A 22,510-nucleotide genomic window follows, 5' to 3' on the forward strand; every position below is an offset into this window, starting at 1 on the left:
CGTAACTTAATGCTCACTTCAAGGCCCGTTTCTATTGCCAGAGGACAATAAATTACATTTTAATGCAAATGAAGATGCATCTACGCAGCAAATGCGTATCTCAGTGCGTGTGCGGGTGGGTGGAATGCTGCCGATCGGCAGTCACAGCCGTCTCCAGACTGCAGCAGGGCGGCGGAAAGCTTACGGCGCGGAGGAGCGAGGGGCTGCCCAGTCAGCCTGCGTGGTACGGAGCGATGATCGCACGTGGCTGACATCTCATTACCGTAATGAGTATGCTGATCGAGAGAAACGTGACAACTGGCAGGGAAACTCTCCAGCAAATATGTGTGCCTGCTGCTAATTGCTGTCGCTGCCATTGTGGGGAAATGATTTTAGAGGTGGAAAAGGTTTTGCAAAGTCCTTCCTACCATGGAGTTTCTCTGTAGGAAAGCGCATGTGCTGGGCTGTAGGCATGCAGTCATCTCTGAAACGTAATTCATACACGCTTCAGCTCACAGAGAGAGTGGCTAGGCTACCCAGGGCTAATCTCAGCTCCGATCCCCTTCTGCTTGGCTGGTGCAAGAAGGATCCTTCTCGCCAGGCGCCCGTCATAGCCCCGGGACGGATCCCTCGGCTCGGAACCTTCGCTGACAGAGCGGGTGATGGCAAAAGGCCCGGCAGTGGCAGAGAAAAGGGACAGGAGGCTGGTTTTATGTACGATCTCGAGGGCAAACATGATATGGATAAAGAGAGATCTGTGAAAAACGAGCCGGAAATCCTGCTGCTGTTAGCTCCCTCCATCCAGCTCTCACACAGCCTCCGTGGACGAGTCAAACAGTGAGCACACCCCGCGCAGCTGCTTCAGCCACTGCCCCCCCCACTACACCGCTTTGCGCGAGAGCTGCGCGTCTCTGGAGTCGCTCTGAGCTGTAACCCAACAAACTACCCTGCTAGTGCCAGCAGCTTGTGTCGTCCTCACTATTTGGGGTTACGAAACGAACCTCGCTGCTGTTCGGGATGGCACGCGCAGCGCTGGCCAGACGCACTCGGCTTTTAAAATGGGAATTTAAAGATACGCTGAGCTGAGAAAGGAAGCACTAGACAAAACTGAGGGACCGTTACCCAGTGCCAGGCAGACCACCAGGACTCTCTGGACAGCAGATGACTGACTTCGAGCTGGTTAGTCTCTGGTTTGGGGCTGTTCGAGCCAGTTTCCGTGAATTTGCCTTAGTGTACTATTTTCACCCATTGACTCAAACTTCACACGACTTGTGTTACTTAATTCTAACACCACTAATTATCACTACAACCTAGACAAGCACAGTCTCCCATCAGTCTCACTCACAGCAAATGCTAAGTTATGGAACACAAATTAGATGCTTTGCAGTGTCTATGGTGCCCACCAAAACGTCAAAGCTTTTTACTTCCTACCTTCTTTGTTACCTTGTTTGTTGTGGGTTTTTAGCCATTCTATGTTTTTCCTGATGGCTTCCAAATAGGCCTCAGCTTTCCCTAGAGGAAAGGAGGGGAGAGAAATCAGGCACTTACATCAATGATTGATGCAGCTTGCTTAACTGGGTGAAGTTGGTCACGGCGAAGGCAGATTAAAACTATTCTTAGTTTCTGTTTCAAAGCTCAGTCCTGTCAACCTTAGTCAGGCAAAATTCCCACAGATGGCTGGCAGGTTTTGTCTGCGCAAGATTAGTCATCCACAAACTTAGGATCATGTCTTTTTTTTGAGCTTTATACATAACTTTTGGAAGCATCCACAGATACTGCCTATCTGGATTGAAGGGAACCTGTAGCTTTTTGATCATCACAATTGTTCAGCAAAAATGAAGTGTTAAGACAGCCAGGAGTGACTTAATTACGACTGAAAGCCTTGAGTATCTGCTCACATGCAACGTGTCAGAAAACTCCTTCATACAGTCATACTAACAGTGCACAGCAAATCTAAAATCGTGGTATTTTGGAAAGACAGGCTGAAATACAGCTACTTATAATTACTGAGAAAAAAAAATGTATTAAAATTACCATGATAACTCCTTGTTACAGCTGAAATTTTAAAGTGATAGCTATTTTTGGACCAGAAAGCACACAAGACAGAATTAGTTCAAGGATTACCTAATAAGGCCCCTAAGGAAATATTCCAGCTAATGGATTTTGAATTCTTAACTTGGCTGGAGCTTTATTGATGTAATGTTCTTACATTTGTCAGGAAAAAACCTCCCCTAGTGTGATTAGCATGTAGAGGGCTACTGCTGCCAAATATGCATGTCTGCTCTCATTAGGAAATGGATACAGTATTAGAAATACCATAATTTTTGAGCTGGGAGTGCAGAGTGAGCTTTAGAGTAAGTTATTCTGTGAAAGAACAAAGGGCATTACATGATGAGACAAAGAACTAAATACTGATCCACTTGAAATTTCTAAAAAGCTGTTGGGATGAATGTTTTTCTGACGGTAAAGGAAAATAACCTGAACCAAACTGAACAGAAAAATCAATAGAGAAGTGAAATATGTTATTTATCAATTCCCACGGGTATTGAGACAAGTTTTCTTTACTGTGAAATTGGGCATCTTGAGCTGATTTCCTCTTCTAGGCTCAAATACCCACTGCTGTAAAAAAAAAAAAGCCACCGTTTATGGGTGAGGTAGCACAGCCTAACGCGGCATGGAACGTGGCATTGTGTGTCGTGCTGAGGCAAGGAGGGTAATACAAGTGCTACTGTGCCGAGTTTGCTTACTGAGACACTAACGTACTGTGAGAGGTTTTCAAAGTTAGGTAAAAGGGGTTAATTCCTGATGACCCTTCACCTCTGGCAGTGAGTCACAACAATCGTTTCACTTTGCAGAACTTTTCAGTGCCTTCCAGTGCCAGCTTGTTCAGCCACAAACGACAGAAATCAATGGGCTCACTCAGAATATCGAATATCCTGATGATCTGATTTCACTGAAAAGCCACAGATGCAAAGAAGCAAAATCTCTCTGCACTACTGTGTCAAAATGCATTTCACGTTGCTCTCAGAAGGGGCTGTGAATTCTGTGAAAGGTTATGGCCTTGATCTGCAAGGGATATAGTTTCATATAGTTAAAAGTATGCAAACAAGTACTCTGGGAGGGGACTTTTTACAAGGGCCTGTAGTGACAGGACAAGGGGGAACGGGTTTAAATTGAAAGTGGGGAGGTTTAGATTGGATATCAGGAAGAAGTTCTTCCCGGAGAGGGTGGGGAGGCACTGGGACAGGTTGCCCAGAGAAGCTGTGGATGCCCCATCCCTGGAAGTGTCCAAGGCCAGGCTGGATGAGGCTTGGAGCAACCTGGGCTATGGAAGGTGTCCCTGCCCATGGCAGGGGGGTTGGAACTGGATGGGCTTTAAGGTCCCTTCCAACCCAAACCAGTCTGTGATTCTATGATTCTAAGTACACTTCCAAATCAGGCTGATGCATGCTGACTCCCAGCAGCTATAACCTGAAGATATCTGTGCTAACAGAATGGAAAAACAAGGCCAAAGACAGGAAAAGAGAAGAATCACTTGAGTGTAGCAAAAGCAAGGGTGATTTGTACCTCTGGGCTCTTCACTGTTTCCTGCTGCATTCTGTTCTTCATTTTTTGTAGAATCCTTAGAAATTTCATATTCCTTTTCCATTTTAGCTGCTTCTTCCTTCGTACTGTCTGCTTCTTCACTACTCTTGTCTAAAGAAATAACAAAAAGAGCCATTTGGTATCAAAGGTACCAAAAGCACTCCTAAATCACATCAATACGACCTTTCGGAAGTAAAACATTTTGACTGATGGTTGAGGAAGAACCTTACTGGAGTGTGGCTCAGAGCAGTTTCCACAGGACACCGCCACGCCAGACCTCCAGCAACAGGAATGAAAAAAACCGCAGCTGAATGCAGGCCATTAAAACGCAGTAGTAGTCATTCATAAAAGCACGTGCCCTTCTGCAGGGCAAAACACTAGGAAATTTGCCTTTGCTAGACCCAAAGTTGACAAAGAATGACTTTTCTATTGTTTCAGTCTTAAAAAGCATCGATACAGCTTGCTTCTGTGTATGTGCAATGCCTGGACTCCGCTGAAGAGAAGGAGAGTGAATATACTTCCCAAAGATTGGACAAGTAAGTACAACTTCCTCTCTCGTCGTGTGTTTAGACATTCAAGCTGTGGCTAGAGGTCCTTAAGCGACTGTATCTTTTAACATGCAGTCTGGCTTCTAAAGCAATTAGCGTGCTTTTAGCCGAGTAGGTTAAAAAAAGGTGTTTCTCCAGAAGAGGAAATTGTAGAATAAATACCTGTTGGTAGCTTTGCTCTGGTTTTAGCGGAAGGGTTCTCAAGCTTCTTCTTTGTCTGCTCAGCTATCATTGTATCTAGGTTTTCTAGAAATCAAGACAAGACAAAACCAAACCCCAGTTATTCTTCAACAGCCATGATGCAGAACCCAGACCATACTCTCCATGTAGAAATGTAAAAGAGTCTTCATCCTTGCCCCTGAAGACTTAATGCAGAGCCAGCGCTAAAAGAATAAACAAATAGCAATGTGGAACTTGGATCGATCTTATTTAAAAACATCAACCCTTAAATCATGACAATAGGTGTACCAAACAGAGCCAGTAGTCACAAAGACAGTAAATGTGTGCGTATCTGTTCTAATTATTTAAGTCACATAAGTCACAAAATACAGATAACCATATCTTTAGCAATCTATTCTGATGAAAGCAATGGAAGGGTTTAATTAACTTCACAAAGTATGCGAGTCTCTGAAATTATGCGTCATCCTGGTGGAAAAATATTATCCCAAACTGCTTATCTGTCTGGATTTTATATGGCTTCGTTGGAAAAGAAGCCTGATAAAAGGTTTTAAATTATATTTACAAGAAATAAACGTGCAAATCGAACTGATTAAAAAAAATATTTTTTAAAGTTGCTGAAGTCAAGCATTTACCTGAAAACCCAGCAGAGAGCTGTGGCCGTGTATACAGCTCTAGAAGTCTAGAAAATGTTTTCCTATGCAAATTTCAGGGCTGAACGCATCTCATTTGAAAGCAAAAGCACCTTTTCATCAAGATGGATGTTTCAGATATAAACACTGCATACTTGGGTGTGGGGGAAAATAGTCCTTGTGACACAACACTTAACAGATACTGACAAATACGGGTCATGGTACAGCCTGCCAGTTTTCCTCAGTCATATTATGGACATGGTGCAGAATTTCCTTTCCCTTTACCAGCTTTTCAGTTAAACATGGATCCAAAATCTGATAGATGTCAGCTCGTGGGTGGGGTATTTTTGAGAGTCTTGACTTTGAAACGTCCATATTCCCTGTATATAAACAGCTAAAATGTTCGGTATGAGACGTGGTAACTGCGGCAGAATAGATACTACAGGGCTAGTAAATATTTTAGATCGTATCTTCTGTGTAAGGCCAACATTTTATCCATCAGCTGGGAGCATCTTTTTCCACCGGGAAGATACTCAGCACTGAAACCTAAAGATGAGGATTTCAGCCAGCGCCATTTCTCTTCATGGCAGATCACCATATGCAATTCTGCCTGCCATCTGATGAGAAATCACATAATCCCCTCTGCCTGAGGCCTCCGTATTTTGTTATTTACATAAAATTCGGATGTAAGCAGTTTTTGTTGGCACCCTGCCTGATTGCAGCCTGTCAATTCTACATCATATCAGGGGTTTTGATTTTTTTCCCCCCGTTGTGAAAACAACTTTAATTTGATACATACCATTTTAATGTGATTTCTGACCTTGCCATATACCCTCAGCACACAGGTCTGGGCTGGGTTACAAGCTGGATCAGACATAATGCCCAAGAAAAAACAGGCGAGAATTATAGTGGGGGTATTGATGCCTCACTAATCGCTTCATCCAAAGCGTATTGAAAGGACTGTAAACGTCCCTTTCAGCTGAGCTTAAGATACTATTTTTTACCCTGAATCAGTACCATACTAGTATTCCAGCAAGAATATAAGGATTTCTCTGTTGCAAAGGGCACAGTTTTTAAGATTATACAGCTAAGAACTGAAAACCCTTTGTAAATTCAAGTGGATAGATTGTTCTCCTTCGCTAGATGATGCAAATGCAAAAAATGTCGCTGACTTTAGACCTTAATCCAGCAAAACCTATTAAATTAGGCTTAATTTTAAGTCTAAACACAGTATTTTAAAATAAATACTAGTATTTAAAGTTTAAAATGCCACGCATACGTAAGTGCATTGATTCGTGACTGCCTTTCCTGTTCTGTCTTAAAAGTGCCTGCATTTAGGCACCGCTGCAGTAAGCTTGCATCAGCAGAAAACAAAAGGAGGACTTACAACCCACTTAGAGATCTTTAAATGTAGATGTCTGCGTACCGATAATACTTCCATATGGTTTTGTGCTGTTGATGGAGCGCAGTGTTTAAAAGTCAGACACATACCCACGTACAGCATGTGCTACTGAAGGCAATAGGATTTATACTACTCCCTTATTCAGTTACTTCTACAAATCCCATCAGGAATTCTACAGTTCCTCCGAGTCTTTCGATTTGGCTAACGATGCCATTCGAGTCCAATATGTGAGTAATAATATTTATGACTCCTTTGCCAGGCGCAGCGACGCGGGAATATTCGGTTTTCCAGCCATGTGCACTGAACAGCTACATCCGTACGTGACGTACCGTACGGCAGCGCTGACCGCTGATGATCCCAGCTTTCCCAGTAAAGCCAGGCTGAGCATGGCAACAGTGATACTCTGTTTTCAAAGCTTTACGGTGGACAAGTTTACATGACAGGCCTTTTCCTCAGGATGACATTTTACAGGAGAAATCTTGCCGCCCTCTTGCTAGCTGGGTGGCACATCAACGTGACTCTCGGGATTTCATAAGCAGCCGTGTTTTCTGCGCAACAGAGGGGAGTTAAGCCAGCCGGTTTACGGGATCATCTGGCGTACCTACCTACACACCACAGAGAACATTACCAGAGAATCCCGATTCTTCTCCAACAGGATTTACTGCCCTTTTTTCCCCTTCAGAATTAATGCCTGTAACAGCTGGTATTGTTTCAGAACATGTTTGCACTCGTCATACATGGCTAGGCCAGGGTTGAACGATGTTTGCTCTGAGTTGCACTGATGGAGTGAGTCATCTTCTCGACGGAGAGGTGCCTGGCCAGCAGCTAAGCAACTGCATGTCATATTTGGAGGTCTAACAAGAATTGATTACTCTTCTGGTATCGTTTCCCTAGCAACGTAATTTTTTACAGCGGAAGGGTTTAGAAAGGTACTGACCTTTCCACAGAGCTGGCCACTTATTTGAAATGGCACTAATTAAAACAACAGAGCGATAACTACTGAGCTAATGGAAGTGACCTACGGTGGTAAAATAGGTCACTCCTCCGGCAGCCGGCTTTCCGTGGAGCGGGATAATCTCATCGCTCGAACGAGACACCGGGAGTCAGAAGATCTGGTTTCTGCCTTGCCTCACTTTCTAACTCGCTCTTTGATCTGGATGACTCACTGAAGCCTTCATGCTGCAGGAGGGCTCCTCTTTGGAGCAGACATTCTGAGATGTCCTAGGCCCAGTTTCTACAGGCACTACACACCAAGAGATCCTATTAATTGCATCTGAAAATGCAGATTCCCAGCGCTTTTGAAACTCTGAACTCCTTCGAGTTGGGCATCCAAAAATCTGAATGGCATAAAAGCAGAATGCTTATCTTTACTCTGGGAGAAGGTACTGGAGTAACAGCTTTTACATCCATGGAAAAATATACTACGTGAAAAAATATGACAAATTAAATGGCTTTTTTGTTCTTATTAGAGAGGCAGAAACTAACGTACCCATCTGAGAATTGAAGGGAATAGGTAATTCCTATTGCAGAAGCCTGAAATGGCCTAGACAGATTCACGGTCTTCTCCAGAGATAGACAGATTCATGGTGTTTTCCAGACTCTTGCAAATTGTCCTGCAAAGGGTTTTTTCATCTGCGTAATTGTCTTGCACCCAGGAGGCAGTTTCACATTCTATCCTCGTCAAACTGACTGAAGCTGAGATTTCATGTCATTAAACTTCCGCAGAAAAACCTGCTTTACTGTTCTGTTTTCATACAGCATGGAAAGGCTGTGCTTATTAAAGGAGGAAAAGGGATGATCGTGGTACCTGAAATCAATCTTAACGATAGCTAAGAAATGAGTTTACTTAATGGGTTCAAACCCTACAGCAGCTTCAGCCAGAAAGCTTTGTGCTGATGACTGCTCGTATGAGATGCACCTATTTCAGGCATTAATAAAACACAGCTCTCCCAGGGCTCTTCCCTCTCCTGCAGCAGGTGAACCTGAAGCGTTGGCAAGGCCCTTTTTCCGTCTGTGACAAAACGTGGGACGTCTCAGCATGTGGTTGTGACTGGGGAGCAGCGTACCTGATGAATCCTTTGGCCAAGTTCTCCCTTTAGTCTACCTGAGTGCAGGCCCAAGAGCTGTCAGTATCCACTGGGTTTTCACCGATGCAGCCCAAAGCAGAGTTTGACCTTTAGTCAGCTCGTAGATGCGGCACACATATGTCACCTGAACTGCTTAACCCGTGACGAACAAGAGAAATCCCTCCATTGTAGAATTACAGATGCGTCTCAGCCTTGCAGATCTCCCGTTCCTTTCTAACCCCCTGCCGTACGTGTCAAGATACGGCGCTTTCTTTTAGAATCTTCCCGTTTAACTGATTTGTCACGACGGTGTGTCAAGCCTAATGCTGCCCGCAGGAATGACATGTCGGGTGACCAACCCCAGGTAGCGGCATCCCATGTAAATGGATTACAGGCAAGACGGTCAGAGTGATTTGAAATGGAAACAGCGGCAGTATCACTCAGCAATCAGATTAAAAGCAACTCAAAACGTAAAACACAATTAAAAAGATGGGTTTTGAGGTGAACAAATCTCTGACCAAGTCTCCTTTATCGTCCCTATTGAATTCGGACTATTTCTCAGATTTATCCTTTCTCCAGGCATTCCCTTTGCATCATTCCAGGTCTCCTAGAGCGGTGTGGTGCAGTCCTTCCTTAACTCTTTCCAAATCTGTGCACACATTTTAAGCATTCTGATAGCATGCACTTTATAAATACGATGGTTTGGGACTTAAGGAGCACACCGCCGCCTCTACTGCAGGAGTGGGATGGAGCTTAGTTTTCAAAGTCCAGTGACACCCTCTTTACCCCGCGCCCACATCGTCATCTCAAACCACAACTTACAGTCTCAGTGCTCAGCTGTCAACAGAGACACTGAATTCAGAAAGCAAGGGTGTTTTTTTCATGCAGCTATGAAATACAGTGAGGAAAAAGAGAAGTATTGCCCTCCTTGACATCTAGAAACACACACCACCTGGTAGGATGCAACACCTAGATTTTTCAGGAACTAAGAAGTATACTTGTCAAAAGAGACACTATAAGGAGATGGAGATTTCTTACAAAGTATCCAGCTGGGAAAACATAGAGGAGACAGGAAAGGGAAATGGAAGAAGAGAGAATATATTTGTAAGAAAAAGCTGCACCTTTAAAGGGTAGATAGTGGTAAGCAAAGGAATGAACCTTTCGTTTTGGTTCCTGTACACATGATTTGATAGTCATGTCATGTGGTAGGAAAAAAGAATCAGTAATACTAAAACTACTGTATTTGTCCCTAAAAGACATCTGAGACAATTTAGATTGTATGGATACTGGAAATACTATGCTCTCACACATATTCTCACCCTCGGGTGATGCCCATTTCACTGCCCTGTTTTTTAAGAACTGTAAGGTTAGCTGTCATAAACTTTTCACACCACAGCTACCCATTTTTTTTCTATGCAGTGGGAGTCTGAATGGGGGAAAAAGAGATCTAAGATCTAAGCAGTGGGGGCAAAACTCCATGCATGTCTTTGTGCAAATGCAGAAGTGGCGTGGGACGGACATGGATGAGGCACGGGATGAGGCTACAGGAAGAAAAGCTATAAAGCTGCAGTGGGGTCTGCGATCAACATACTTCCTAGATTCCAGTCTTGTCTGGGACCTCTGCACACACTCTGTCCCCACATCCTTTCATCTTACCTCCATGCAAATTCATCCTGGGTTTAACTATGCACATACAGGTTACACCATCACTGCTGCTCATGAGTATTCAGCCATCTGAGGTGCCCCTGATTTCTGTGTTTCAGATTTGTGAGAGTCCTTGATCTTCCTAAGAACAGTACAGTCTCCTGGCATCTGTGTCACCTTAGTTCATCAGATACAAAATAAATAGCAGAGCAAGGAGAGCTGGCTGAAATTAAATAACTCCCACTGGCAGCTGTATGCATCAGTCATACGATAAAGCAATACTGGGCAAGGAAAATCACCAAAGGGAAATTCAGATAGGGAAAATGGATTGAAGATTTTAATGCTTAAAAAGAAAACCTACAGTAGCAACAAAAAGCCCTTTGGAAAAAAGGGCATTAAAAAAGAACAAGAAGGTGGTGCGCATGAGCAGTTAACTCCCTGTATGAAACGGTCGGTGCCCTTCCTCTCCCGGGCCAAAATGAAGGAAGGAATAAAAGGTCCGCGTGACACTGTCTATATATCACTTCCAGCCTCTGGCACTGGTTTATCCACACCTTCCCTCGCCCCTCTGAAACCACACTGTCTGCATCAGGGAGCATCTGCTCCTGGAGACAGTGAGTAGGGGAGAGATGATGCCAGTCTGCGCTGTGATCTGCCCTCGGACTCACACTCCTGGCTCCGTGCCTGTTCGTGCCTAACTAAACAAATACCAGGATCAGACCTTTGGCCTGCAGCATCTGTGCCGAGGAGAACTTCAGGGATTAATCACAGGCTTCCAACGAGCCCTCCCCTCCCAAGGAAAGGCCAGATCGTGTCTACTGTGCAGTGGCCTAAGCCAGGGAAACTGCAGAGCTCTGCCTTGGTCAGCCGTGAAGCTGCAGAGGGTACCGAGCGTGAACGCGAGGGGCAGAACAGCTATTCCATATTCCTCAGCGTGGAGAGGCAGGGACATGTTAAACACCAAGGCAGGGGACTTTCTGCCGCTTACATTTCCCCTGGATGTTTTTTCTGCCTAAAAGACACTGTTATAGCAAAACAACACCCTAACAGTAACTTGGGGAAAGGACCAAGATAACGAGTGTATGCAGACCTCAGCGATAATTCACCAACGGACCATCCGTCTCCCCACTGCTAGTGCGTCCTGCAGTTTGGTCTTCTTTCCAATTGTCCGTGGAGAACAAATGATGAGGGGGTAGGAGAGGTAAACAGAGCCATCTGTGCCTGCCCATTTCTCACCAACACGATCTCCCACTCAGTCACGGGGGGAGTGTGGGTTCTGACAGTGAGTCAGAGCCCGGGGGGGCGGTGTGAGAGCTGCCTTCGGTTTGGTCTAGGGAGGGAGGCAGCTGTGACTCAAGCACGGCTTACTGATGAGCTGGGGCAATTTCTCTGCTTCCCTCCTAATTAAAGGGGGAGTTTGCTCCCCAAGCAGCCTGCTGTGGGCTGCGTGTTGTACAGTGTGGCTCCAGTAAGCTGAACGCTCTACTACAAGGAGGTGAAAAGTGGGATCCCCCTCAGAAAGAGCAAATCTATGGAGCACCTAAACTTAATTTTCTTCCCACTCTTTTGCCTCTTTCTCTTCTCCAGTGTTGTTCAGCTGGGGAAGATACAAAAGCCCTGATTTAGAAGCTGAAAATGGCCAACCTCAGCCATAAGACGTGATATATGCAGTATCACGGTGAAGCTTCTGTGTAGCTGTGAGACGGAGACGGCCAAAGTTTGTGCCACGTGTACTACTCAGCAAATGAGAACTCGGCACGAGAATACAATGTGCACGTGACTGATTTACATTTCTGGGTAGTAATTCATTGGATAACACAACTTTCATCTGGTTGGGGCAGCAATGGATAAATTTGCTACCGATCTACCCTTGTAAGCAGCGTGCAGCAGAGAATATAATCAAGGTGCTGTGTAAAAAGAATTCATACATACACACTGATGCCTCTTACAAATTTGCCCATTATCTCTGAAAGCTCTGTTTTTGCTATGGTCTGCTAGGCTCTGATTACAAGTATTTCCTAGAATGGTTCTAAAAATCACTCATTATCTTGGTTTTATTACTGGGGGATGATTTACAAATGTATCCAAAACAAACTGGCAGACACCATTTGTTCCTTCTTCTAAGCTGATAACAGCATTATTCAAATAAATGCATTACAAAACCATAGTTCACTTTACATAATTACTATAAACAGAGCTTTTACCAGGAGCGGACTGATGGACTTTAATTTTAAAATTAGTTATATAGCCTGGCATACGCTGAAAAAGTCACTCAGCACAAAAAAAACTCCGCTTCTTTGTGTGGTGTAGATGAAGCTTTTCCTTAATGTTTATCTGGTCTGTGATAGATGGCTCGGGTAGAAAAGCAATCAGAGTGAATCTCCACCACGACACTACTCAGCAGAGAGAAGGAAAATGAAGGGAAGAGTGGTATTATTCGCAAACTAATATTCAAGCAGTACAAGTATCTGTGCAGTGCGCTCCCTTTTCTGCCCTGCTGAAATCAAAGTGAGTTCTGCTGCTGGCTCCAATGGCACGTTTTCTCTTGAAGCACTCAGCACCATGAAGGATACAGTCCTTTCGATTCCGCATGGAAGATTCACTGTCAGCTCTTTATGCAACAGAAACAGTATGAATGCCATGAATAATGAAATATTTTATGCTGAATCAGTCGTAACTTCTCTGAAAGCTTTTTGCTGCTTTCCGCTGGCCGTGATGTGGAGAGACTCCAACTCTGGCGTTCCTCTCTGTCACGGCACCCTTGCCAAGAGCAATCATTGTTTCGGGAATGGCCCCCCATCCGTCCCAGGGCGCAGCCTGCTCAGCGGTAACAGCCTCTGCCTCTGGCAGGCTGGGGCAAGCCAGGCGAGGTCTGCCCTTGGGGCGGCGTTTGCTGGATGCAGACAACCAGCCCATAGGTGGGGAAGCCGATACCACGGCTGGATCTAATTCACAGGCCGCCTGTCTAACGGTGATCCTCTGCCATATGATTAATTACCTCATGCTTTCCGTACCGACAACGTTTGTCCATTCTTTTAATTGCAAGATGCTTTCCGTACCGACGTTTGTCCATTCTTTTAATTGCAAGAATGATTTTAAAGCAGCTTTCAATCTTCAGAGGGCAGATAGGCTTTCTAGAAAGATTTCTGAAAGCCTTTCAACCTACCAGGAGGCTTTCTCCCCAAGCAGAATTTGCTGCCAGCACATCGAAATACAGCATCCATAGCTGAGAAAGTCAAGAGAGGTAGAAGATAGGGGCATTTTGGCACCACCAGGGCAAGAGTCAAATATGAGGCATTTCAGCTGATGCACGTTTTATATCAGTTTGTTACAGCCTCTCTTTAATGCTACACTTTCTGAACACATACGCTAAAAGGTAGGCAGTGCTTTTTCCTCCTCTTTCGTTTATATGAACATCTTGGTTTTGGCTTTCTGGGTTACAGATTATATTTAGCATACAGAAAGCTTTTAAACATGTATTACATCATTTTGAATATGCGTATGAAAAACATGAACTTCCTCTTCCTTGCGTCTGTATCTGTGTGGATGTGTGTTTTTCTTGCACCACACTGCAGCTTCGTAACTTAAAGCTAAACCTAATAACATCGTTCACTGCAGCAGCAAGGTACTATCCCCTAGAGTAGGATACAATGATGATGACATAATGCTGTGGTTTCCAAATCCCAAACCAGCTGTTACGGGTATGTGCATTCAAATTCACACTCTCTGCATCTATGCGCGAGGCACAAAAGCTTGTGACTTGATTCAGTAAATGATTTATTATTTTGAATGTATAATTCAGGGACATAGCTTACGCATGGTTTCAGCCACAGAGGGGGGAAAAGGAATTTAGGCAGTTTCCCACTGTATTAAAACAGAGAAAGGATAGAATCCATCTGCACAGACCCAGCAGGTATTTTCTAGCAACTAGCATGGGATCTGCTCACTTATTTTGGACTGAGGGAACAACTAAAAGCTCAATTTTGTTATCTTTTTCTTCACTCCGACAGACATTCGGGTAAATTACGTTGTAGCTTTTCATCGAGTAAGGGTGGCAATAAAACTGCTGCCACACTTACGGATGCTGCAAGAAGCCACGATCCTCCTGCTCTCGCTGTTCTTGGATATTTAGGAATATTAACTCAATAAATTAAGGTCAGCTTTAAAGTCATTTCTCAACAGCAAGTCTAAAAAAAGAATACCACAGAAGCAACTTGAGACCTATGAGAAAGCTTTTTCCACTACAGTACGTTGCTTTGATGGAGTACAAAATCTATCTCTGCATAAATCACTCATTTGCAAGGCAGAATCTGGATACATCAGCTGATAGTCCTACTTTAAATCCAGACTAAATCAGACCTCTGAAACTCTGAGCCTAATCCCTGCCCTCTGTACTATGTCATCATGGCAATTTGTTTCCAGGGTTACAGTACTTATTTACTCAAAGTAAAGCCAATGTGAACAACTGCCCTGAATTTTAGCAGGAAAAATGCATCCCTAGTGTAATTCCATTATCCGAGTGGCCTTGCGTCAGGGATGAATTTAGCCTATTAAGTTTTGGCACAACACTATCAGTGAGGGCAATATCTGCTCAAGCCTTAGTATCTTCCTTCATTTGCAGAATCACACTGAAACCACCGCACTTGTAGTCAACCATTTCTTTCTGTGCATCTTTCTTCAAATGTACAGGCAGCCAGAGAAACAACTGCTGAACTGTAGCATACATTGTCCAAATATTCCAAGATTCAAGGACTTCTCACAGAAAATAAAAGGATAATCTTGGTCAGAGATATAATGAATTCTTTAGAGAGGAGGTGCAGTCATGCACTGAATGTGAATCGTGATCCACTGGATTTTCTGCAGCCAAGTAATTGATAATCAGGCCATTCAGATACAGCTGCATCAATCAATCGTGTATCTGCACCGTCCGTATCAAACAAGCCAGCAGAAGTCATGAAAGATCATTGCCAGCCCTACCTCTGTGACAGGCTGATTTATTAAGCTGAGAAATCTCCCTGATGTAAATCAAAACTTTCCAGGCTAACGCAGACCAGGAATACTTCAGAAAAACGAAAGGATTGTGCAGGGCTTATGCAGATAAGCCCTTCTCCCGTAGCTCCGCTTGTTTAACTAGAAAGTCTACCGACGGTTAATATAAAAGAGTTTGTAAAAGCCAGGAGAGGCGCATGAGAAAATAAAATCAAAAACCAAACCCGGGCTGGTCCAGCATCCCTCTTCAGCCATTTATAACAATTTTACAAAATCTGTGTAGCCACAGACTCTCAAATGCGTCCAGAAAGAGTGCTTCAAAAGCTAATCCTGTGCCAAGACGTAACGCTTTCCACGGGTGGAAGGAGGTTTACTTGGTAGCAGACCGCAGCATCAGGTCCCGTCTACTCTAGCTACTCACGGGCATCAGATTTAAGGTGTGGAACTGCTGGATTCTTTATGGAAAATGCAGGTACCTGATCCACCTCGATCCAACTGAGCAAAACACTAATCTTCCCCTGACATAAAGCCATGGAAATCAAGTGCTTCACAGGTGCGATAGTGGAATAATCCTCTAAATATGTATCTGACAAATAATCTTTCTTCCCTTAGATGGAAATGGTAAAGCAGGATGGAATTCAACATTGCTATAATGAATGATCAATCATTCAGAAGTACAGCTTTAACATTTCGAACGAACAAGTCTGAAATGGGACTCGTAAGAGCACAGAAGATGAGAATATAATCACCACTGTTGGTAGAGTAAGAACACAGCATGAATAACACTGTTGCATAAGGTATGTCCTCTCACCCAGATAGGAAACTCCTTCTTCTGGTGTGATTGTTCCATATTTGACCATCATCTTCACAAAATCGATCAGGGTTTTCATGATAGTTATCAAGGTCTCTTTCTCTTTTGCCTCCGTCTCTGTGCGAGGGGATAAAGCAAAACTAGTCAAAGTCTTCAGGCAACTCGGAAAAGCTCAGTTCTGCAAACTCTGCACCAACTTAATGCATAAAAAATTACCTTCTCACTAAAAAGAAAATGTTGTGCTGGATCTGCAAGCAGAACTCCCACATAGGTTTCCATTTAAACTGCTCCTGCAAAGTGCAGCTGAATATACTTTAAAACTTCAGGGTTTGTTTCTTTTTTGTAGGTTTTTGTCTGGAAGGTCTGTCTTATGGCAGGCAAGTGGTATTAATTCCACTTCACAGATAAAAACGCTAAACACACTGAGATGAAGTGACTTGACAGAGTTCAAAGTGCTGGTCAGAGGGCAGACATAGGCAGAGGTTTCTACAGTCTCTGTCTTTTTTGTTTATTTGTCTGTGAACTGCTTGGCAGACCAGCCTGGCTAGGTATGAGGAAGATCCACAGATCCCTTCTCCTACAACATCCATGGGTTCAAGGACAACAATAGAAAGTGTCTCAAATGAGATTGTTACCGTGCCATGACTCAGGTACTGGGAAAACGCGATGTTACATGGCTGGGAGGATCGTGACTATAGGATACAAACCATAATTTTTCATTATAAAAATCCATCTTTCTTGCCCATAGGTATCTCTGACTATCTTAACAATCACTGCTGCTCAGTTTTCTTTTTCCAGTGTGTTTATCTGAACAGTGTTACTCTCTTTCTGCTTTAGCAGCATGAAACTGCCCCATCAGACAGCTACACAAGCTCTTCCCACACCCCAGGCTGTCAGCGAAGGACGCAGCAGAGCCAGGGCCACTCTCAGACAGGGAGAGTCAGACGCACACCACCAGCCCTGGCAGAGGGCCAGCCCCTCTGGGGAGCTGCTGAACAGGTTTTTTATTGCTGCCTGCAATTTAACAGACGTCTGTAGGATGCAAGTGAATCCCCTCCTCCTCCAGCTTGATACCGGCCGGCAGGTGAACGGCATAAAGCAGGAGAGAAGGCAGGGATGTGCAGCCAGTGGGACCTGGTTCTATTTGCCTGGTACTGTTAAACCCAACAGGCCTTTCTGCTTTGTGAGTAGGAAGAGACAAACCTGCATGCAAAGCTGCCATGAGGAAACAAAAAGCACAGGAAGAATAATAGGAAGTTTGCAGATTGGACAAAATATGCCTTTGGGTTTCACATTCTAGCTCTCAACTCAGGTCTTTATGGGGACAGGTTGAAGCAAGATTAAGGCGCCGGCAGGACAAGGAACCTACAGAATAAACTGTCGCTGACGGTGCTGAAAGAGCAGAAGAGATGCTGGCTGTGAGAGTGAGAGTGGGTGTGTGGTAGAGCATGCTGTCAGCAGGGCTGTGGCGAGGTGCCACAATCCTGCCTGCACTAACTGGAAGGCAATGATGTCTAGCACCGGATTTGGAAGAGACGTGCAGAGCTTTCACTGCAATAAACAGTAAAGCTGTGGTTTGTGAGAAGGCTGGGAGGCTCAGCCTCATTTACTGGTAGTGTCACCATGAGGATTCTACTGTGGCTTACTCGTATCCCTGTTGGCTTATAAGACATGGATATTACTGGAAAGATCTCTGGAGAAAACGATTTGCCAGTTTTTCATCATGCCCTTACGGGAATGAAAAGAATTCAGGACTCTTGAATGGCACAGCACAAGGCAAGAAGGGCTGCCTAGGTCACACAGTTTGCAGTTCTGAGTGCTGTTCCTCTCAATGCCATGCTCGCTAATTGAATTACTTTCTGCTACACATCTTAGAGAGCGCTTTAAAAGCACGCAGTCTCTTGCAACTAGGAAAGCTGTGGGGAAGGGAGTAGGGAAAAACAGAGCGCCTCTTGATTTTCTAATTCTTCTTCCCTAAATACACCCGTGAACACACGATGAGCTCACCTGAGTTAAGACTTTTCAATAGCGCGTAAAAGTTTGGAAAATATTGGAGGTCTTCAAAATTATCTTCAGACGGCAGCTCATTTCTTCTTTCCAAGGTATTAGATGATGACCATGTGTTATCCAGTGTATCATCGATTTCTCTGTTAATGAAACTATCCTTTTCAGCCTTGCTTGGTGTCTCCACAAAAAACATAAAAAAATAATACCTATAAGCACAGTGCTTTTGGTGACAGAGTTAATAAAGCCATTAATAGCATCATGATCTTAGGCCAACATTTTCCTAATTACAAGGTAAAAACTATACTATTTTCTCCAAGTTACTTCAATTTGGTGTGTGGCTTAAACCTCAGAGTAACTCATGATTCGTTTTTCTTTAAGAACACCCTTAGTGTCCAGACTGAACTAACTATTCCCTAAAGCAAAGCAGTGTATTGGTCTACTTGTACTGGCTGGCAAGCAATCAAAATGATTAGCTAAGAAATTACCATTCTTTCCTGTTGCTTTTCTTTTGTATCACTGTCTGTTCTGCTTGGAGGGTAATCCAAATCTTCAGGCTCCTTCTCACGATCCTTTGCTTCATTTGCAATCAGCTGTTGTAAAACCTCTGCCACTTCATCTTCCAGGGTATAGGCCTGGCTCTCTGTGATCTGGTAAAATATTTGTGCATAGTACTTACAGAATATTTTGGTTTTCCCGTATTAAATGTCAGTGTGAAACCTAAGCTTTGTAAATATGTTGCTTCACATATGTTTGCCTCAAAGCTGAGCATAGCCAAATTAGGTGTAATACCTTCACTGATGTCTGTGTATACATGTCTTCATATAGCCATGTCTATATTTATAGCAATGCATATATACACATACAAACACACGTCAAATATGTGTGAACACATAAAACCCACAGACAGAGCCTCCAACAGGAAAACAAACCCAAATAGAGCTTAACAGAGTGGAGCTCAGCTTGAAAGACGGAGCTGCAAGAGTGCTACACCTGTATGTGGATATATGCTTGTGCATACATAAATAACTGCATCCTGCAACACACCGAGGTACAACCGAATAACTACAAGAGTACAGTAACACAGAAAAGGGAACAAGCAAATAGCTTTCTACGGCATCATCAAAATGTTTCCTCTGTGCTTCATGACAGCTGTCATGAACTCCACCACGCTGCTGTCCCACAGCTCCCTTTGTGAGCGGAGGGATTCAGCGTGCGACAGGTAACTGCAAAACCTACTGCAGAAAAGGTAAGGTTAGTATTTTAAAATGTAAGGTTCCCATATGGCAATAGCTAAAACTGTCGAGACATCCAGAGGCCAGAGACAAACCCGGACTTGCTAAAAATGAGTAACAATGAGAAACGTACCCTCAGCTAAGCGGCATCATTACATGTCTGCTGATGGCAATAATCAGCAGGCGGACAGGAATGAGCTTGGACCTTTCCCCATAAACATCCAAAAGAAATGGATAATACAAAAGCGTTTAATGAGAACCAGAAGATAAATTAAAGGAAAAATGGGGGCAGGCATGGGAGAAGTACAGTTAGTGAATGTTTGACCTATTTTGTTGCAAAGCCATCCCAGTAAGGGCAGTGTTATTGCAGAACTAAACCAATATGCCCAAAGGAGTGGAGAGGCTTGCCTGGAGCCTGAATCCCATTCATTTTCACTCCAGTCACCATGACTTGCAGGACACAGTGCTCATCCAAATTGTTTTTTAGAAGAGCATTAAACCAACCCACGAAAGAGCTAAATGAAGTATTAACGAGATACTCACTAGCCCCAGATTTAGAAGTTTTGAAACGATCTTGTCAAACACTCCTCTGTCGTTTTCCTCATAAATTCTTGCAGCAATTTTCTGAACGATGTCTTCAGCAGTCAGAGGAGTGCCATCTAATTGATGGAGGCCATCCGGATCGTCTAAAAGGATTACAGTTTAACTGTATGCCGACTGTCCTAACTCATTTGGATGAGATGTCTTGTAAAAAATACCTGCCTACATCTTTTTCTCTTCAGAACAGAGCTGCACGTTTTAGACACATTAGGAGTATACTTTCATACACACTTTGGAGACCATTACATCAGTCCCAGTAAAAAGTTCTTTGGGTTCATTTTCCAAATCTGAAAAATGTCTTTCTGATTGGCTCTTTGGAAAGAGCAGAGATGAACATCAGGAGCATAACACTCCTGTTCATAGAAAAAGGTTAAAAATGAGAGAACTCTGCTCACATATCCACTTATATGCCTCTTCCTGGCATCTGCTTCTATTGTGTGACTGCCCAGATCGAAACAGATCATGACAAACCACATACTGTCTCAATGTTTGGGTTCCAGCAAATGAAGTTTTAATTATGTAATCATTACTTATGGCAAATAATACCATCGTGACCAATGGGAAAGGGAATATGGTGAGTAAGCTTTGGTCTGTGATCAGCATACTTAGACAGAATTAAAAATATCCCGAGCTGAATGCAGCTCACAACTTTCAGAGGGCTCACTCAAACTACAGGTGAATTAACTACTCCTGTAGTAAAGGCAAGCATTCTTTGGCCTTCAGTAACTTCTTTTAGCTTTGTGATGAGGAGAATTATCTAACATTGCTCTTAACATTTGGAAGAAATATATGTGATTTAGCTCTCTATAAAAGCGCTTCTTCCTTTCAAACCAGAATAAATGTATTTTAATTTAAAAATATGTCCCATTTTCCTTCCATCGGATCTAAATTGCTAAAAAACATAATGCAAATTAAACAGTTGGACTGTCCTCCAGGGAAGAAGACTGTGAAAATCAACAGCAATTCTTTCGTATTGTGTTTCAGAACCTCACTGTAATCCGACAATCTTCCGCATTGGGAAGTAACTGACATTGCACTCCCGTAACAAACAGAGCTCGTGTTTAGGGGTGAGTACCATGTTCATGACTGCAATCACTTTGCAAGAGAAGTCTAATCTAGAAGTCACTGAAAGATGAGTATAGAATACCTTGGAATTTATAATCCAGCCCACTTTTAGTGGAGTCATAGTCATCCACAAGCCTGCGGTTCTTGGTGGAGTCTGCGTCATCAACGGCCAGTTGCTGTTCATACAAAGAGCTTCTAATTGACTCCCTCTCCTTTTCATTCCTCTCTCTTTCTGCTACTGATTTTAGCAGGTTCAGGTCATCAACAAAGGAATAATTCCTGAACTCTGGCTTATTTTCTGGAAAATATATCAATGCACACAGGACATAAAATCTTACACCAATTTGAATACATTCTGAATATTGCTATAAACCCAGAAAGATGTTTTACCTGTGACAGATATTTTCCTATTCTTGTCTGCCTCAGCTTCAGCAATCTGATATGCAAAAATAAAACAAACAAACAGGAAGAGGGAATAAATACAGTAAGATGTGCGATCTCTTAATTTATCAGTAACAGCAGAAGCCTTAATGAGTGATCTTCACTCCTAGTAAGAAGTTTGCCTTAATCAGTAGAACATGATTAAGCACTTGGCGCTTTTTGTCAGTACCACCACATCCTCTGATCAGAACTGGACATTCCAAAAAGCTGTGATAGACCTTCCATTTTAAGAGAAATGCCAGTTACATTTTCCTCCTTTGGTCCGAGCTCCTGCTGTATTCTCACAGGATCTCAGTTCAAAGGGGTGACACACCTGTGAGCTGCTGGAGCTAACAACCTGCTTTTGGAATGCTGGACAGTAAAACTCTATAAGCCAGTTCTTAAAAATTATCAAAACTCTATTTTATACCCGACCCTAACAATATTTACTGACAAACCTATTTTAACTCATTTGTTAAGCCATCAGCATATTCATGGATCTGGTACCTGAATGCTCAAAGTATTACTGGAATACCAAAACCAAAAAACATTGTAAATATTTTTTATTTCACTTACCTGTTCCTCCAAAGGTCTTTCTACACTTAATTGCCTGTTGTGTATAGCTTTATCTAGAATAAACAAACATGCAGATATGTACTCAGTTATACAATGCATGGGACTGCAAAGAGAGAGCACATTTCTTCTTAATTTATAGTTTTCTCCCATGAAACAGGGTGTCTTAAATATGATGGCAAGTGCTAGTTCTTGCAAAAAATTTCAGTGTTTCTAAAAGAATGAAAATACAATAAAGAAGTCAAACATTTAAAAAAGCATGTTTGTTTGGGGCAGAAGGAAAGGTTCTGCAAAAGATAAAATAGAAATACAGATATAGACTCAGTAACCCCTATCTGATGAGAAAACTCATGCACAAGTTGGGGGAAAAAAATGCTGTAAGAGATTGACTAAAATAGCAATAATCGGATTGGCACAACCAAGAGATTAAAAATCTCTTCCATCCAGAATACCGGGGGAGACAGGGAGTGAGAGACTTGTGCAGAAACTGCTGTAGAATGGATGAAAACACTGAAAAAATTCAAGCTGATCCCTCTACCAGCACCTCTCTTTCCGCTCTAATATTAGATTGCAAATTCAGTGATCCAGCTTTGTGCCAGAAATGTTGTTTCTTTAGGATCTAATTGCTTTTAGCCAAGTGTAAGGAAAGTTTTTCTTGCCTCTACCTATACCCTGCAGAACTTTCCCCATCTCTGCGGAGGAAACGCGCTGAGGAAGGCGCTTACCTTTGGCCGCGGGCTTCGGGAAGCCGTGCACCCGGCTCGCCAGCAGCGATAGCAC

At 43.2% G+C, this 22,510-nt stretch overlaps 1 protein-coding gene across 1 annotated transcript in view; it reads right to left on the reverse strand.

Moving 5' to 3' along the window:
* Nucleotides 1-22,507, reverse strand: part of SCG3 (secretogranin III) — a gene marked incomplete at its 5' end in the record, with an annotated part of 25,741 nt that extends 3,234 nt beyond the window's left edge. The window contains 11 exons of the mRNA XM_010161767.1: nucleotides 1,411-1,491; nucleotides 3,547-3,675; nucleotides 4,275-4,358; nucleotides 15,834-15,950; nucleotides 17,841-18,018; nucleotides 18,326-18,487; nucleotides 19,616-19,758; nucleotides 20,820-21,035; nucleotides 21,128-21,173; nucleotides 21,734-21,786; nucleotides 22,456-22,507. Of these exons, the coding sequence (XP_010160069.1) occupies nucleotides 1,411-1,491; nucleotides 3,547-3,675; nucleotides 4,275-4,358; nucleotides 15,834-15,950; nucleotides 17,841-18,018; nucleotides 18,326-18,487; nucleotides 19,616-19,758; nucleotides 20,820-21,035; nucleotides 21,128-21,173; nucleotides 21,734-21,786; nucleotides 22,456-22,507 (1,261 nt within the window). The remainder of the gene's footprint in view (nucleotides 1-1,410; nucleotides 1,492-3,546; nucleotides 3,676-4,274; nucleotides 4,359-15,833; nucleotides 15,951-17,840; nucleotides 18,019-18,325; nucleotides 18,488-19,615; nucleotides 19,759-20,819; nucleotides 21,036-21,127; nucleotides 21,174-21,733; nucleotides 21,787-22,455) is intronic.
* Nucleotides 22,508-22,510: the final 3 nt, after the last annotated feature.

This window comes from Eurypyga helias, unplaced genomic scaffold, assembly GCF_000690775.1.
Source record: "Eurypyga helias isolate BGI_N326 unplaced genomic scaffold, ASM69077v1 scaffold29961, whole genome shotgun sequence".
NCBI lineage: Eukaryota > Metazoa > Chordata > Aves > Eurypygiformes > Eurypygidae > Eurypyga > Eurypyga helias.